The following is a 16,430-nucleotide window of genomic DNA, read 5'->3' on the forward strand; positions in this document are numbered from 1 at the left end:
ATGCCCAGCTTGTAAATTCTTGATATTAGGCCTCTATCAGTGTAGCTGGCAAAAATTTTCTCCCATTCTGTGGGTAGTCTGTTGGCTCTGTCTATGATATGTTTGTCTCTTCAAAAGCTTTTTAGCTTCATGAGATGCCACTGGCTGAGTGACTTTTTCATTTCCTGGGCTACTGGGGAATTCTTTAGGAAGTCTTTCCCAACTCCTATATTATGAATAGGTCCCCCTATTTGTTTTTTCTTCTAGCTGTTTCATAGTACCAGGTCTTACATTGAGGTCTTTAATCCATTTGGAGTTGGTTTTTGTGCATGGTGAGAGGAATTTGTCTATTCATTTTTCTACATGTGGTTATCCATTTTGTCCAGCACTTGTTGAAGATGCTGTCTTACTCCGGTGTACATTCCTTGCTTCTTTATCAAAGAACAAGTAGCTGTATTACTTGGGCTAAGGGCTGGGTCTTTGATTTTGTTCCATTGGTCTGTATGTCTGTTTTTATACCAGTACCATGCTGTTTTTGTTTCTATGGCTTTATAGTATAGCTTTAGATCAGATATGGTGATACCTCCAGAGATATTTCTTATGCTCAGCACATTTTTGGCTATTCAATCCCTTCTGCCAGTCCATATGAACTTTGAGGTTTTTTTTTTTTTTAATCTTTCTGAAGAATGATGCTGGGATTTTTTATGGCTATTGTGTTGAATCTGTATATTGTGTTTGGGGTACAATAACCATTTTTCACAAAATTAATTCTGCCTATCCTGGGGCATGGGAGGTCTTTCCATCTTCTTATGTCCTCCTCAATTTCTTTCTTGAATAACTTTGTTTTCATTATGTAGGTACTTCATACCCTTGGTTAGTGTTATTCCAAGGTATTTGATTTGTTTGTTGTTGTTGTTTCCTGGGTGTGGCTGTTGAAAACAGGATAGCCTTGCTGATTTCTTTCACTGTATATTTCTCTTTTGTATATAGGAAGGCTACTGAATTTTGTGTGTTGATTTTGTATCCTGTTACTTTGATAAAGGGATTTATCACCTTTAGAAGTTTTATGGTAGAGTGTTTCATGTCATTTGCAAATAGGGCTAGTTTGACTTCTTTCTTTTTAGTTTGTATTCCCTTTGTTCTTTTCTTCTGTTTTATTGCCTTGGCTTGGACTTTGTATAAGAGCAGTGGTGAAAATGGGCACTCAAACTCCTTGAGTCTTTCTCTATTAAGTGGGCTTTAAATGCTTTGTATAAAGCCTTTATTATGTTGAGGTATTAATCCTCTATGCCTAGTATCTCCAATGTTTTGATCATGGAGCGATGTTGTTTTTTGTTGGAGGACTTCTCTGCATCTGTTGAAATAATCATCTGATTCTTATGTTTAAGTTTATTTATGTGGTGTATGACATTAATGATTTTTGTATGTGGAACTATCCTTGCATCCCTGGGATGAATCCTGCTTGATTGAGGTATATAATGCTTTTGATGTGTCATTGAATTAAGTTTTCAAGGAACTTGTTTAGGATTTTCCATCTAAATTCATTAGGGATACAGGTCTATAGTTTACTTGTAGCTGACTTGTTTTGGTAGCTTCATAGAAGGAATTGGGGAGCATTCTCTCTTCTCTGTGTGAAACAGATTGAGACAAAATGGTTTCAACTCTTCAATAAAGGTTTGGCAGAAATTGGTTATCCATTTCTGGACTTTTCCTTTTAGGGAGGTTTTTGATTACAATATCTCTTTGGACATATTTTATTTATTTGGGGGGGGGGAGAAAGAGGGATAGGGATAGGGAGAGAATGGGTGCACCATGGCCTTCAACCACTGTGAACAAACTCCAGATGTGTACACTCTCTTGTGCACATGTGTGACATTGTGGCTTGTGTCATTGTTTCTGGCATATGTGGGACCTGTAGCTTCAACCAGGAGTTCTCAGACTTTGCATTTAAACACCTTAACGGCTAAACCATCTCACCAGCCCTTGAGTACATTTTCTATCTGAGTGGATATAATAAGTTTGTTTAGGAGATTTATTTGCTTTGAATTTAGTTTTTGATAGGTGGTATATGTCTAAGAATTCACCCATTTCTTCCATATTATCCAGTTTCTTAGAGTACATCCTGATGATTCTTCCAATTTCATTGATGTCTGTTGTGACCTCTTCCTTTTCATTTCTAGATTAATTTGAGACATCACTATTTTTTGTTTAATCAAATTGGCTAAGGGTTTATCAATCTTGTTTATTTTCAAAGAACCAGGTTGGATGATCTATTGACAACAGTGGGGTACTGAAGTTCCCTACTATGATGATATTGGATTTTATTTCTGGTTTGTTGTCAAGTAGGTTTTGTTTTATAAAATGTGGTGCACATAGACTTATGTTTGTGACATCCTCTTGTTGGAATGTTCCCTTGATGAGTCAAAAGTGGCCTTTTTGGTGACTTTTGGTTTGAAGACTTTTATCGGATATTAATGTAGCCACACCCACTTATTTCTTATTTCCATTTGTTTAGAAACTCATTTTCTATCCTGAAGAAGTGTCTATTCTTAGTTATGTGTTGGATTTCTTGAAGACATTAGATAGAAGGGTCCATTTTTCTGATCCACCCTGTGTCTTTTTATGGGAGTGTTAAGAACATTAATATTTAAGGTTATCACTGAGTTCTATATAATACCTGCCATTTTGGAGGCTTTCTGGGGTTTGGTGCTTTTTTGGGCTTTGTATGGTTTCAGTCCTGCTCTAGTTTTAGTTATTGTGTTCTTCTTCTTGTAGGTTCTTGAGGTTGGTTATTTGACTCCTGTGCATATTGTATTCCCTGAAGTATTCTTTTTATGTTTGGCTTTGTAGAGGTGGCTTTTATTGTGGAAAATTTTCCTTTCTCCTTTTATTATCAGGGATCCTTTCCCGGGGTACAGTAGTTTGGGTTGGTTGCCATAGTTTTTTATACTTTGAAGTGTTCCATTCCAAGCCCATCAGGCTTTCAGGGTTTCCATTGAAATATCTGAGGTAATTCTTATGGGACTACCTTCATATTTAATGGTTTATTTCTCTCTGCTTTTATCACTCTTTGTTTTTGTTGTTTATAGTCTTAATGATGATATGCCTTGGAGTGTTTTTTCTTTGGTTCAGTCTGTTTAGGCTGTCTCTTTTGAGAGGGTGGGAAAGTTATCTTCAGTAATTTTGTTGAATATATTCTCCATACTTTTGGCCTGAATTTCTTCTCCTTCTGGTATACCCATGGATCATGGTTTGATTTAGGTGTCCCCCATAAACTTAAGTGTTCTGTATGCTAGGTTCCCACCTGATAGATATTTCCAAATTAACACCTCCTGGAGGCAATGTATTGTTGGGAGTGGGCTTAGGAGTGTTATAGCCAGTTTCCCCTTGCCAGTGTTTGGCACACTCTCTTGTTCCTGTTGTCCACTATATGTGGGCCAGGGGATGATGTCCACCTTCTGCTGATGTCATCATTTTCCCCTGTCACCATGAAGCTTCCTCTCGAGCCTGTAATCCAAAATAACTCTTTTTCCCAGAAGCTGCTCTTGCTTGCGTGATTTCTACCAGCAATGCAAAACTGACTGCAGCACTATGATTCAGATGCTTGATTGTTTTAAGGGATCATATCATTCCCCCATACTCTGTTCACATGGTTTTTTTAATTTATTAAAGTGTTCGAGCCCTGAACAATTTCTTCTTGTCTTCTAGATCTCAGGTTCTATCCTCCACATGATTAACTCTTGTTACTAAGGGTTTGTGGAGAGGTATTTACAAGATCTATTTCAATTTAATTTTCTGTTTCATTTTTTTTGTATTGTTTCCATCCCTTTGTTAAGTTCCATTTTCAGGTCATGGTCTGATTTTCTTGATGCTTATTAGAATTCATTTTGTATTTAATCATGTCTTGATCAAGCTTACTTGTTATTGAGATCCTCTATTTGTGGACTCATGTTCAACTCACTTATCTCCTTATTGAGGCCTCCCTGATTTTCTTTAATTAAGTTAAGCTTGCTGATGAAAGCTTTTTTCACTAAGAAATGATTCAGTTGTATTTTATTTATGTGATTTTGTTTCTTTGTTTGGTTGTTTCCTTTTTTTCCCCCAAGGTAGAGTCTCACTCTAGCCCACGCTAACCTGGATTTCACTATGTAGTCTCAGGGTGCCCTCAAACTATCTCTGCCTCCTGAGTGCTGGGATTAAAGGCATGAGCCACCACACCTGGCTATTTACTTATTTATTTATTTTGGTGATTGTTTCCAGTTCAGCAGTTTATTTGGTCAAGGTAACAGAGCCTATTGTGCTTTCATTTGGGTATTCTATTTCTGTTGCTTTCTCTATTCCTTCTATGGAGACTTCATTGTATGGAACTAGGCATTTTTGATGGAGATCTCTTTGTTGTCTTTTGTTGCTGTTCTTTTTAAATTTTATTCTTTTTACATTGGTATATCTCTGTTTTGGGGTCAAATGTTTTTTTAAAGGGGTAAAAAATTATCTATCCTTGTATGACCTTCAGTGAGTGTTCTCTTTTGGGTTTGAACTGGATTGGATGGCATTGTATCCATGAATATGCAGGTTGTAGAGGTTACACTTGTGACAGCAATTTTGGGCTGGTGGTTCTTACATAGGCTACAGTTGGATGTCTGGAATCTCCTCTGCCAGATCATAGCCATGCCTATCCTTTAATGGGGTCCAAGGGCAGTAGCACTTGGCCCTGCTCACCTACTGTACCCAGTTTACCAGGTTGTGGAGTACTCATTGTTTCCCCCTGGTGGTTGGTTGGCAAATATTCCTATCTTCCCCATCTGATGCAGAAGAGATGCCCTAAGTAGTGTCACTGTTGGGAAGGGGAGTGGGGCAGTGGGAGGTGGTGGTGCTTCTTGGATCCATGGACCAGGCTAGACCAGGTTCATGGAGTTGGCTGGTTTGGAGGTATTGGTATGTGGATGCTGCCAACAATCAGAGGAGTTGACCAAGACCAGAACTATCTGATGAGAATGGTAACATATGGTGGGGACAATGGGAAACTGGCTAGGGTAATGTAGGGTGTGCCACAATTGCAGGGGTGGGGCACTAACATGTAGGGGCAGCAAAGGGTTTGGGGGGGGACTCAAGTACAGTTGGTGTGTGATTATGGGCACCCCATGGGTTCCTGCTGCTACTTGCAGTGGTCCCATAAATCTTGTCTGATTTCACCCCCAAACTCTACCATGGTTATGAGTCTGCCATCTTGATTAGAAGGCCCCCTCTTATATACAATATTTTATTACTCCACAGTTTGACCTCTCAGTCTTTAATTCCATGAATCATTGGAAAAATTACCAACCCCATAAGATATATTAATTAATGGAATATACATAATCTCATATGGTTGCTATGATTTTAATCAAATAATCTTGAAAATATTATCAACATGGTTGTGTAAAGTTATAAGTTATGTCTCTGATAAATAATTAGCTCTTTTTATGCCTAGAATCCCGGCCTTTGTCAGTTCCTGTGAAGGCCATGTTGAATATGTCTGAAGGCTGTAGAAGTCCTGAAGAAAGAATGAAAGAATTTATTGGAATATTATGGAATGCAGTAAAGAGTCTCACACTACAGGTAAAATTGAAATTACAATTTTTATGGATCTAATTTCTATAGTGTTTAATTTTTTCCATATTTAATATTGATATAATTTTTCTGACAATCTAATCTGTCTCATTCTTATTCCATAATTTAGTTAAAAATAGTGTTTTTTTCTTTTTTTAATTTTTATTTATTATTAGAGAAAGAGAGAAAGGATTCAGTTAGAGAAAGAGAGAGAAAATGGGTTTTACCAGAGCTTCCATCTGCTGCAGACAAACTCCAGATGCATGTGCCATCTTGTGCAACTAGCTTATATGGGTCCTGGTGAATCGAACCTGGGTGCTTACGCCTAATAGGCAAGTGCCTTAACCACTAAGTCATCTCTCCAGGCCTGTTTTTTTTTTTCTTATTATAAATAAAATTAGATGAATTACATGCTCTATGAAAATTTTGAAATGTCTTTAATGTTTATTATTATAATTATTATTAACAAGATGTTTTACATGGATACATCATGTGTTGGTACCCTCTTTTTCCTTGTCCCTGCCCCTATCTCTTGGGAACCTTCTCAGTGGGGTTGCAAGTATTCCCCATAGAGTTGTAGTTGATACATTGTGGGAGCAGTAATCAGTTATTTTTGGGGGGAGGAAATGCCTGTGGGTATGGTGTCTCAACTTGTGGCTCTTACAATTTTTCCACCCCTCTTCCTCAAAATTCCCTGAGCCATAGTGGTTGAGTTTTAAGTCTACTTACAGTGATGAGCTCTTAGGAGCCTCTGGATCTTTGTTTTGGTAGGTATTGAGTATCCTCGGGCCTGTCTCCTTTACCCTGGCACTATCAGGTGCAGTATGGAAGCAGCACTCTTGCTTATCTCCTCAGTTCCTCTGTCGTTTCAGCTGTGGCTTGGCTGTACTGTGAGGGGTGGTTTATCTCCTCTGATCTCACTATCTTTTGAAAAAGACCAGATTCTCCCATGGAGAGTGAACTCAGCATAATTTAAATGGGATAATCATTATTAATTTAGGAGGAATTTGAAGTATTATAACCCCTCTTTTAGCCAAAAAGAGCTTGACATTGGAGCACATAATCTTTGTCTCCATAGGATTCTGGTTCCCAATTCCAGATATGTGTTCCTTTGCACTGAGGGGATCTTTAGCCAATCAGAAAGCTATTAGTTACCCATTTGAGGCTGTGTGCCTCTATTGCAGTGGTGTTTACATCATGTGAGGGTGTTTGCTTCTGAGTAGCTTAGACCTCTGGTTGGTCAGACTTTTGTTGGCTACTTTCCCCCAGTAGCTTGCATAGTGCTTTACAGCACTAGACAGGCTGCCTGAGCACTAGTTTTCTTCTGAATTCCAGCCAGGTCTCTTGTGCTGTGTGTCAGCAGCATATGGTGTCTTCAGCAATAGGGTTTTAGCTTTTGTATCAAGCAGGTAATCAAGGGCTTTGACAGAAAGCTGCCTTGGAGACCTTGTAGGTCTCCTGATCAACAGCTCAGTGTTGGTAGCAACCAATCTCTGGTACTGGGAGTTACAGACTAGAGACGAAAAAAATAAAATAAAATCTTTTAAGCTTAAGCTTCATCCTACCCTTACCAGATCCCCACTTTTCAGGTGCTGGCCCCTTACTAGTTTTGAGGGTTATATCTTTTAGGCAGTCTCCAACGAGAAAGATTTCTATGGTATCAACTCATTTCATTCTTATGTTTTCCTTCTTTTAAATATTGCTTTGAAATTAAAATGCAATATATAAACAGGAATTATACTTCTCAGCACTGTAATCAAATCCAACCTTTTTTATTTATTCTATTTTATTTTATTTTATTTTATTTTGGCTTTTCAAGGTAGGGTTTCTCCTAACCCTGGCTGACCTGGAATTCACTGTGTAGTCTCAGGGTAGCCTCAAACTCATGGTGATCCTTCTACCTCTCACTCCCAGGTACTGGGATGAAAGGCATGCCCAACTTCAAATCCAAACTTTAAAAAGATATTTTATTTATTTATTTGAGAGATAGAATGAATGTGCTCTCTAGGGCCCCTAGCCATTGCAAATGAACTCCAGAAACATGTAGCACTGTGCATCTGGTTTAGGTGTGTGTTTGGGAATTTAGCCTGATTCCTCAGGCTCAAGCACCTTAACTGAAAATCTAAATTTTAATTAAAATAACATATAAAACTTCAAAATTGTTTAACTTATCTTAATATATTAGCTATTATTTATAGTTATGGAAGTTTTCAAAAAATAATATGAGGTATTTATTGCTATTAATTTTCTCATTTGTTGTGAGTTTCAGATAAACGTAATTCAATCAAAGGAAAGACATATTTTACACCTATTTTGAGACTTATTTAATATATAGTAGAGTTGGATGAAAAATTCAAACTTTAATTTTGATTCACATACTGTTATATAGTTACATCATTGTTTGATTTTCACACATAGCTTTTCTTTCTAAGATAGAAATGTCCTTCTTTTGTTCATTTTCCCTAATCTCTTCTAGTAAAAGTCTATTACATGTTTATATCGCACCCATACACATACCACATACACTATACACATATTTGAGTTCTTATAATGGTAAAACAGTCTCTTTTTTGTGAGTTTATGTGCTTTAAAAAATTATTTACCTTGTCTTCTCCTCTGGTTGCCTTGGTGTTTAAAAGTAGAGTATAATGCTGGAGAGATGGTTCCATGGCTAAAGGCATTTACTCAATTGAAAAGCCTGCTGGCCTGGCTTTGATTCCTTAGTACTCACATAAAGGCAGACACATAAAGTGGTGCCTGTATCACAAGTTTATTCGTAGTGGCAAGAGGCCCTGGAGTGTCCATTATCTCTCCCTCTCCCTCTCTTCTGTCTCACTTTCCTCCCTAATAAATAAATAAAAATACCTTTTAAAAGTAAAGTACAAGGAAGTATGCTTCTAAATGTCTTCTTCCTGACTTTTGAACTTTCATATATCCTTTCTAATATACAGTGTATTTTTTAAAATCCTGATAAAATATTTCTATTCTACATTTACAAGTAAGCACCTTAACCTTTTAAACACTCATATCTAAGTTAATTTATTCATTATTTAAAACAGCCATCAATACATTTTCAAATGCAGTCTTTCTTTCCACTGTTATTCCTTTCATTTCTATATTCAGCAAGTCATTTTTATTATGTGTCCCAGGAGATATTAAGGAGACTAAAGAAATCTAGTAGTTCTTACAGTCTATTAGGAAAGGGTGAGTGTCCTATTTTGAGGTGCCTTATGTGGAGCACCTCTTAATGAGGTTGTTTAGAAAACTTTTTTTTGACTCAGTAAGACTATTGATAGTTTCAGCAAAAGTGTTGTGAATCCCTAGAGGAAGCACTGCTGTATTCCTGGTGAATTTGTATCTATGCTTCCTACTTATGTGACAAAATACCTGAGAAAACCAACTCAAAGGAAGAATCTTTGTATTCACAGTTCAGTACTTTGGCTATGGCTGTCTGGCTCCATTGTCTTTGGGCATGTGCTGAGCAATATATTTTTATGGAAGGGTGTGGCAGCTGGTGAGCAGAGAGAAATGAATAGGGACCTCCAACCAGCTAAACTTCACCTCCTGGCAACCTATTTAGCTGAGTTCTCATCATTGCACTCATCCATTGATGTGGTTCATCCCTCGTGATTAGAATACCTGTCAGTTACAGCACCCACTGGGTCATTTTATATTTCAATGACATGATAGTATCACATCTGAGTTCTCAGTGATTTGTACAAGAACCAGTCGGCACCATTTTGTTGTCTAGAATAAAATAGACATTAAGAACAATTAGCTGGTTAAAGGTTACTGTGATCCTAAGCACTGTGTTATAATGAACTAAATAGTAGTTAAAAATCACCTCTTTCACAGCAGGCTGTGGTGGCATACACCTTTAATCCCAGAACTCTGCAGACAGAGATAAGATGATCATTGTGAGTTCCACTCCAGCTTGTGACTATAGAGTGAGTTCTAGGTCAGCCAGGGTTAGAGTGAAACCCAACTTTGGATTAAAAAAAACAAAAAAATTAGCTGTTCAGATGCCTCAGTGGTTAAAGGCACTTGTTTGCAAAGCTGGAAGGGCCAGGTTTGATTTCCTAATACCCTCATAAAGCCCAATGCACAAAGTGGCATATTCATCTGAAGTTAATTTGCAGTAGTTAAGAGGTACTAGTGCACCCCATTCTCTCTGTTCCTCCCTCTTGCTCTCCCTCTCTTTTTAAAAAATTTTTATTAACATTTTCCATGATTATAAAAAAATATACCGTGGCAACCCCCCCACTTTCCCCTTTGAAATTCCATTCTCCATCATATTACCTCCCCATCACAATCATTGTACTTACATATATTGCTCTCCCTCTTCATGCCCCTCTCCCTGCTTTCAAAAACAAGCAAACAAAAAAAAAACCCAAAAACACCTCTTTTAGGGACTAGCTGGAAAGCAGAATTAGGGAAGTAGTAGTTCAGTGGTTCAATGTAAAAGGAATGGTGGAGGTGGGAAAGGAATAAGAGAAGGTAACGGAAGGGGATTCTGGACAAAATACATTACATACACATATGAAAATTGTCAATACAGTTGTTGAAAACAAGTTTGGGAAACTCATTCAGCTGGGGGAAAATCCCTTCCTACCCATTCTATAATGAATTGAATGTTTTGATACCATTTTAAGAAATTCGACAAGCAGTTGAGTAATGTGGCAGGAATAATTATACTAAGTTATGCACTGTATTCCAATTTAAGACTCCAAATAGCAGCAAAAGCCTTTATGTCTACCAGCTAACATGTAATGACATCAGTATTCTGAATTATAACATCCTAGAAAATATCCTCCTCTGACCTGGGTGAAATAACAGGGATCAGATTTATCTTGCTAATTATAACAACCAAAATAATAAACAAAATATATAAAACTATGTTTTCAGAACACCAGGCCTTAATTCCAGTTGAACAACTGAGTGGCTTGGCTATAATTTAACAGAACTTACTGACCAGTGGGTTAAAGGGAATGTGATAGAATTTAAGTGGTCACCCATCTTCCATTTTTTATGTTGTTGTTGTTGGAGTAAATTAAATAGTGATGCTAATCAATTAGTAAAATGTCTTGTAGTTAGCAGAGAGAAAAAAGTTTTAATATATGCATATATTTGAAATACCTGTCTAGGAAGTTGGAGACATGGCTCAGTGGTTAAAGGTACTTACTTGAAATGCCTGTCCAGGTACATACTAGTAAATTTTTCATATCTGGAGTTGAAGAACATATTTATAGGAGAGAAACAGTTTGGAAAGTTGTAGTATAGATGGTTAAAAAATAGAAAATCATTAGCTTGAAAGAGCAGTGGCCCAAGTGGCCCACTTAAAAATGTAAGTAGGAGCGAAAGTGTTGTTGACAGAAACTAAGGTAGTGATCAGAAGTGTTAGGAGGAGAAACTGAAACAGCTCAGGCAGATTCAGTGAGTGCAGAATTTTAGAGCTATGGTCAGATTGTGAATGTTAACTTTGGGATCTCTATGGTTTACTTGCAGGATAAAATGATAAGAATACTTCTACTTTTACCATTTTTTTTTCTTTTTCTTTCTTTTTTTTTTGGCTTTTTTTTTTTTTTTTTTTTTTTTTTTTTTTTTTTTGAGGTAGGGTCTCACTCTAGCCCAGGCTGACCTGGAATTCACTCTGTAGTCTCAGGCTGGACTTGAACTCACGGCGATCCTCCTACCTCTGCCTCCCAAGTGCTGGGATTAAAGACATGCGTCACCACGCCCGGCCTGCTTTTACCATTTTTGCAAGTTGTTTTTTTTTTTTTTTTTTTTTTTTTTGCTTTGATATAATGATATAATGTCCTTATTAATGGCACTTAATTTCATGTCATTATCAATCATTTATAAGTTGATTGTGATTCCCTTTTTCCTTTATTTTACTTTTAAATCTGATAAAATACAGATGATAAAGTTTGCCGTCACCACCTTTGGTACATGTGCAGTTTATTTCATGGTTCTTCATTTTAAGTAAGCATATTATGTTATCTTAGACATTTTTTAATGTGATGTTGATTTGGGAGCCTTTTAATTGTAAATTATCATCAAGTCCTTTGTTCTTTGCTGGTTTTGTTTTTTCATTTTTTTAAAAACTTTTTTTGTTTATTTTATTTATTTATTTGAGAGTGACAGAGAGATAAAGAGGCAGAGAGAGAGAGAAAGAAATGGGCACACCAGAGCTTCCAGCCACTGCAGACGAACTCCAGACGCGTGTGCCCTTGTGCATCTGGCTCATGTGGGTCCTGGGCAATCGAGCCTTGAACCGGGGTCCTTAGGCTTTACAGGCAAGCACATAACCACTAAGTCATCTCTCCATATGTATGTATATATGGTAACCATATATATGGTTATCAGCAAAGATCTAATATTCAAAAAGCTCCATTTTTATTCTTCAAGTATGTGACTAGCAGTGACATGAAGCTGATGGGATAGAAATGCTGTGACCTGAATTATTAAGAAAGGACAGTGTTGTTCTTCTTATTGCCAAACTCAGCTTTTTTTCTCATATACATTGAAGTTTGGGCTACTATCCTATAACATTTCTTGTTTTGTTTTATTTGTTTTTGTAATCTCTGAAGCCTCAAATAATTATCTACTATTTCTTAGAGGACTACTTTTCACATTTTGTATGATTTTGTTGAGAATGTCAATCAAAGTGTCTACTCAAATCAAGCCAGTTAAGCTAGGCAATTGAATTTTCTCCTAGGGAATTTCATCTGGAACATGACCAGTGATAAGATAATCATATTTCTTGATGCCTAGTGAACTCTCTGACTTATCTTCAGGATCGAGGAGGAATAGGCAGATGAACTATTAGCCACTTTAATTATAAAAGCAGATTTGAACTGTTTTCCACTCAATGTTTCACTGAGTTCACATTCTTATTTACAGGCACTAAAACAGTGAAAGCCATTGCAGGGTAATTTGTTAGGAGGAAGAAGTCTGGATTTCAAATCTAGGAAATTTTCTTGTTTTCTCTTGACTAATTTCTATTTTTAAAGGGTGGAATAATTTAGGTTCACTTTTGAAACTTTTTAAAGTCCCCAAGTTGGGCATATTTACAATGTATACTCCAAATATTTTTGTGATAATTTATAAAATAGGAAAAATGAATTGCATTACAGTTGTGTATATTTTTATTGTATAAATGGGATACTTATTATTTTGATGGCCTCTAAATATATAGGTAAACAGCATTTTAAAATACATATAATGTGAGCACCTTTTTAAATTCATGAAGCTCAATGTAGTTCATCTGGCAAATAGTAAATACTTATTTATTGAATACATATATTTAGCAAGTTTACATAGTAACTATGTCACTGCTGTGATCTTTCCCTGTTGATAGATGAGGAAGCTGAACTCATGGAAACTTATAATGTCTCAAATATACCTCAGCTATATTACATTGGACTGAGAAATCACTTTTATTAAATTGTGCTATTAGATTTATCCTGTGGGAGGAAATTATGAATACCATATATGAAACAATTCTTTTAATATTTGATAAAAATAATCATGTTCATTTACTTTTTTGTTGAATACCTATAGTACATTACACACTATCTCATGTACTACTATAGTGTGAACAAAAGAGGCAGAGTAAATGACTTTATAGAGTTTATATCTACTGAGAATTCTATAATGTTAAAATTTGTATTTATATTTTTAAACATTTTTGCATTACTAGGGATTAAACATAGGACGTCCTATGTGCTAAGCAAACATTCTATCACTGATCTGTATTCATAGTTTTAAATTTATTTATTCTTTTAGGTCTATGTATATGTGTGTGATTACTTGAAGGCTTGGTTGTTTATATGGTGCTCACTCAGATGTATGCATGTGTATTGTTGCTCAGAAACTGTCTTTTTTATTAATGTTATTTTTTTTTTATTTGCAAGCAGAGAGAGAGGTAGAGAGAACAGAGAATGATAGAGAGGATGTATGCACTAGTGCCTCCAAACATTATAAATTAATTCCAGATGCATGCACCACTTTGTGTATCCAGCTTTACATGAGTACTGGGGAATCAAACCTAGATCATTAGGCTTTGCAGGCAATTGACTTAGTCACTGAGCCATTTCTCCAGCACCTGCCCACCTTTTTTTGAGGCAGGATTTCTTATTGGCCTGTTATTTGCTAGGTAAACTAGAGTAGCTCACTATCAAGCCCAGATGTCTACCTATCTCCAACTCCCCTATGCTGGAATTACATATGCATGTGTGTGAAGACATATGTGCCCCATGTGCATGTTTGGTCAGGTCTTTGTTTGTTTATTCATTCTTGTTAGATTGGCTGATTGGTGTGCCTGAGTGATCTTTTGTTTTTCCCAATGCTTGGGTAACTGACACCTAACTTTTTACTCGCATAGAAGGTATAGAACTCAGTCTTTCAAGTTTGTTAAGCAAAGACATTTGGCCTTTGCACCATCTCTCTAGCTCCTGTTCATCCCCATTTTAATCTTTTTAATGGCTGGACTATGTCTTTTGTCACATCTTAACTTCTACCTCAAATAATGGTAGATATTAAAGAATACATGAATATAAAAATGAAAAAAAATGAATGTAATGGTCTACAGTGTTTATTTTATTTTTAATTTGACATGGTTCCCTAAGGAATTATATTCTTATAAAGATATAAAAATGATCTGTATGTATCATATGGGGGTGTGTTTGTATATATGTACATACCCCTTGCATACAACATAGAAACCAAAAGAGAACATCTAGCATCTTCATTTTGTTGTTCATCTGTAGGTTCCTTTGTGACAGAATCTCTTAATAAACTTAGAAGTACTGCTTTTAGTAAAATGAGCTAACCAAAAGCCTCTAACATTCTTTCAGTCCTTGCTCCTAACTGGGCTGGAGCTATAGGATTCCCCCCCACCCCCCACATACAACTGTTTAAGTGTGTGTTAGGGATTTCAATTCAGGCAGTCTCCTCCTTTTTTGAGGTAACCACTCTTACCTGCTGAACCATCTCTCTAGGCTGATTTTTTAAAAATAAATATAACTATCTCTAAAATTTCAAGTTTTGTGAAAAAGAATATATTGGGCTGGGGAGATAGGTTAGCCTATAAACTCTTTTCACATACACATGAGGATTTGAGTTTGTATCCTCAGAACCCACCATACAGGGCATGGTGATGCATACTTATAATCTCTTTGTTGGGGAGACCCAGAGTCATGATAGCTGTTGGATACTGCCTGGCACCGGCTGGAACCTTCAGGAGAGGGGCTTGATTTGCCAGGCATGGCTAAAGACCCCTAGGCTACAGGAAGCCACTCCCTCTCCAAGCCTTTCATGCCTTAATTTAGGCTTTGCCCATAGTGCTGTGACCTTTGGCCAGTTGCCTAGGTAACTCCTTATCAGTCTTCACACAGCCCTGTCCCTGAGACCCTAGATTACCTGAAGCCCACCCCCCCATAGCCTGCATGCTGGAATGAATGCCCCATATGCTAATTAGGCATCAGAAATGAGCTTGGTATGTCCAATTCCCTTAGGGTCCTACCCCCCACCCTCAAATGCTCAAATGCTTATAAACCCATTTCTCTGACAATAAACTGAGAGAGGTGTCTATCTCCAGGGAGTGATTCTCTCAGTATGCACTTACCCACCCCATTGCCTAGGCACCTTCAGGGAGGACCCCAGCTGGGCCTGGAGGACACAGGAACCCACAGTTAGCTAGTATGTCTATCTAAGTTGGTTCAGTGAGAGACTCTATCTCAAAGTAAGGCAAAAAGTAATTGAGAAAGACACCCAGCATCTACCTCTGGTCTCCATACACAAGTATGCACATGTACATGTAACTGTACAACAAACCTGTGCTCACCATGCACACATATACACATGTATGCCCCACACACTTAAGCAAAACAGAAAAGAAATACATTATTTGACATGAGGAAATAGTAACTTTTTAAAGTTCATGTAGCATTTTAAAGCATTTACATATAAAATATTTTATATGATGGCCCAGTGTCTTATGATTTTCAGATTAATTCAGAAACACTTCCTTTTAAGTGAGCTGCGATGGCAATTATGTAACACATATATCACAGAAATCTACATTTTCCAAACCTTATCTATAGTATTGAAGGACCATGATGAAATAGATTTTATTAAATTATTTATTTATTTATTTATTTATTTGAGAGCGACAGACACAGAGAGAAAGACAGGTAGAGGGAGAGAGAGAGAATGGGCGCGCCAGGGCTTCCAGCCTCTGCAAACGAACTCCAGACGCATGCGCCCCCTTGTGCATCTGGCTAACGTGGGACCTGGGGAACCGAGCCTCGAACGGAGGTCCTTAGGCTTCACAGGCAAGCGCTTAACCACTAAGCCATCTCTCCAGCCCTGATGAAATAGATTTTTTTAAATGGTACATAAACTTGAAATTCAGGGAAAGAATGCATTGTGGTCATGTCATTTATTTAAGTAAAAATGCCAAATGATTCTTTTATTTTACTGGTTTATACTTAGCATTTGATCCTTAGATATGTAGACTTTGACCCAGTATGAATCAAAATAGAAGTAGTTCCTCAAGAATTTCTAATAATCCCTTTCCTTTAGCACATGAATGTGTTCAGTATTGGCAAAAGAACAAGTTGCTACCAAAACTGAAACAGGATCCTTGACACAGAGAGGATGTTGCCATGGAAAAATGAAGTAACACTCAGTGCAGCTGTGATGCATTAATGAATAGGATATTTTTTTAAAAGATCATTTGTGTTTGGTGTGGCTCAGAGGGTCCCAACCAGATGGTTTCCATGAACATAATCTGACCCCCAGCTTCAGGACGTCTTACTGGCAGATTACTTCATTTTCTTTCCCTTGGATTGTCAGGT

At 37.1% G+C, this 16,430-nt stretch overlaps 1 protein-coding gene across 6 annotated transcripts in view; it reads left to right on the forward strand.

The window, feature by feature from the left end:
* The window catches only part of Vps13b (vacuolar protein sorting 13 homolog B), a 659,022-nt gene that overhangs the window by 277,810 nt on the left and 364,782 nt on the right, over nucleotides 1-16,430 (forward strand). For all 6 annotated transcript variants that reach the window (XM_045143281.1, XM_045143283.1, XM_045143282.1 and 3 more), the window contains one exon: nucleotides 5,450-5,577. In XM_045143281.1, the coding sequence (XP_044999216.1) occupies nucleotides 5,450-5,577 (128 nt within the window). The remainder of the gene's footprint in view (nucleotides 1-5,449; nucleotides 5,578-16,430) is intronic.

The sequence above is a fragment of the Jaculus jaculus genome, chromosome 2 (genome assembly GCF_020740685.1).
Source record: "Jaculus jaculus isolate mJacJac1 chromosome 2, mJacJac1.mat.Y.cur, whole genome shotgun sequence".
In the NCBI taxonomy this organism is placed as follows: domain Eukaryota; kingdom Metazoa; phylum Chordata; class Mammalia; order Rodentia; family Dipodidae; genus Jaculus; species Jaculus jaculus.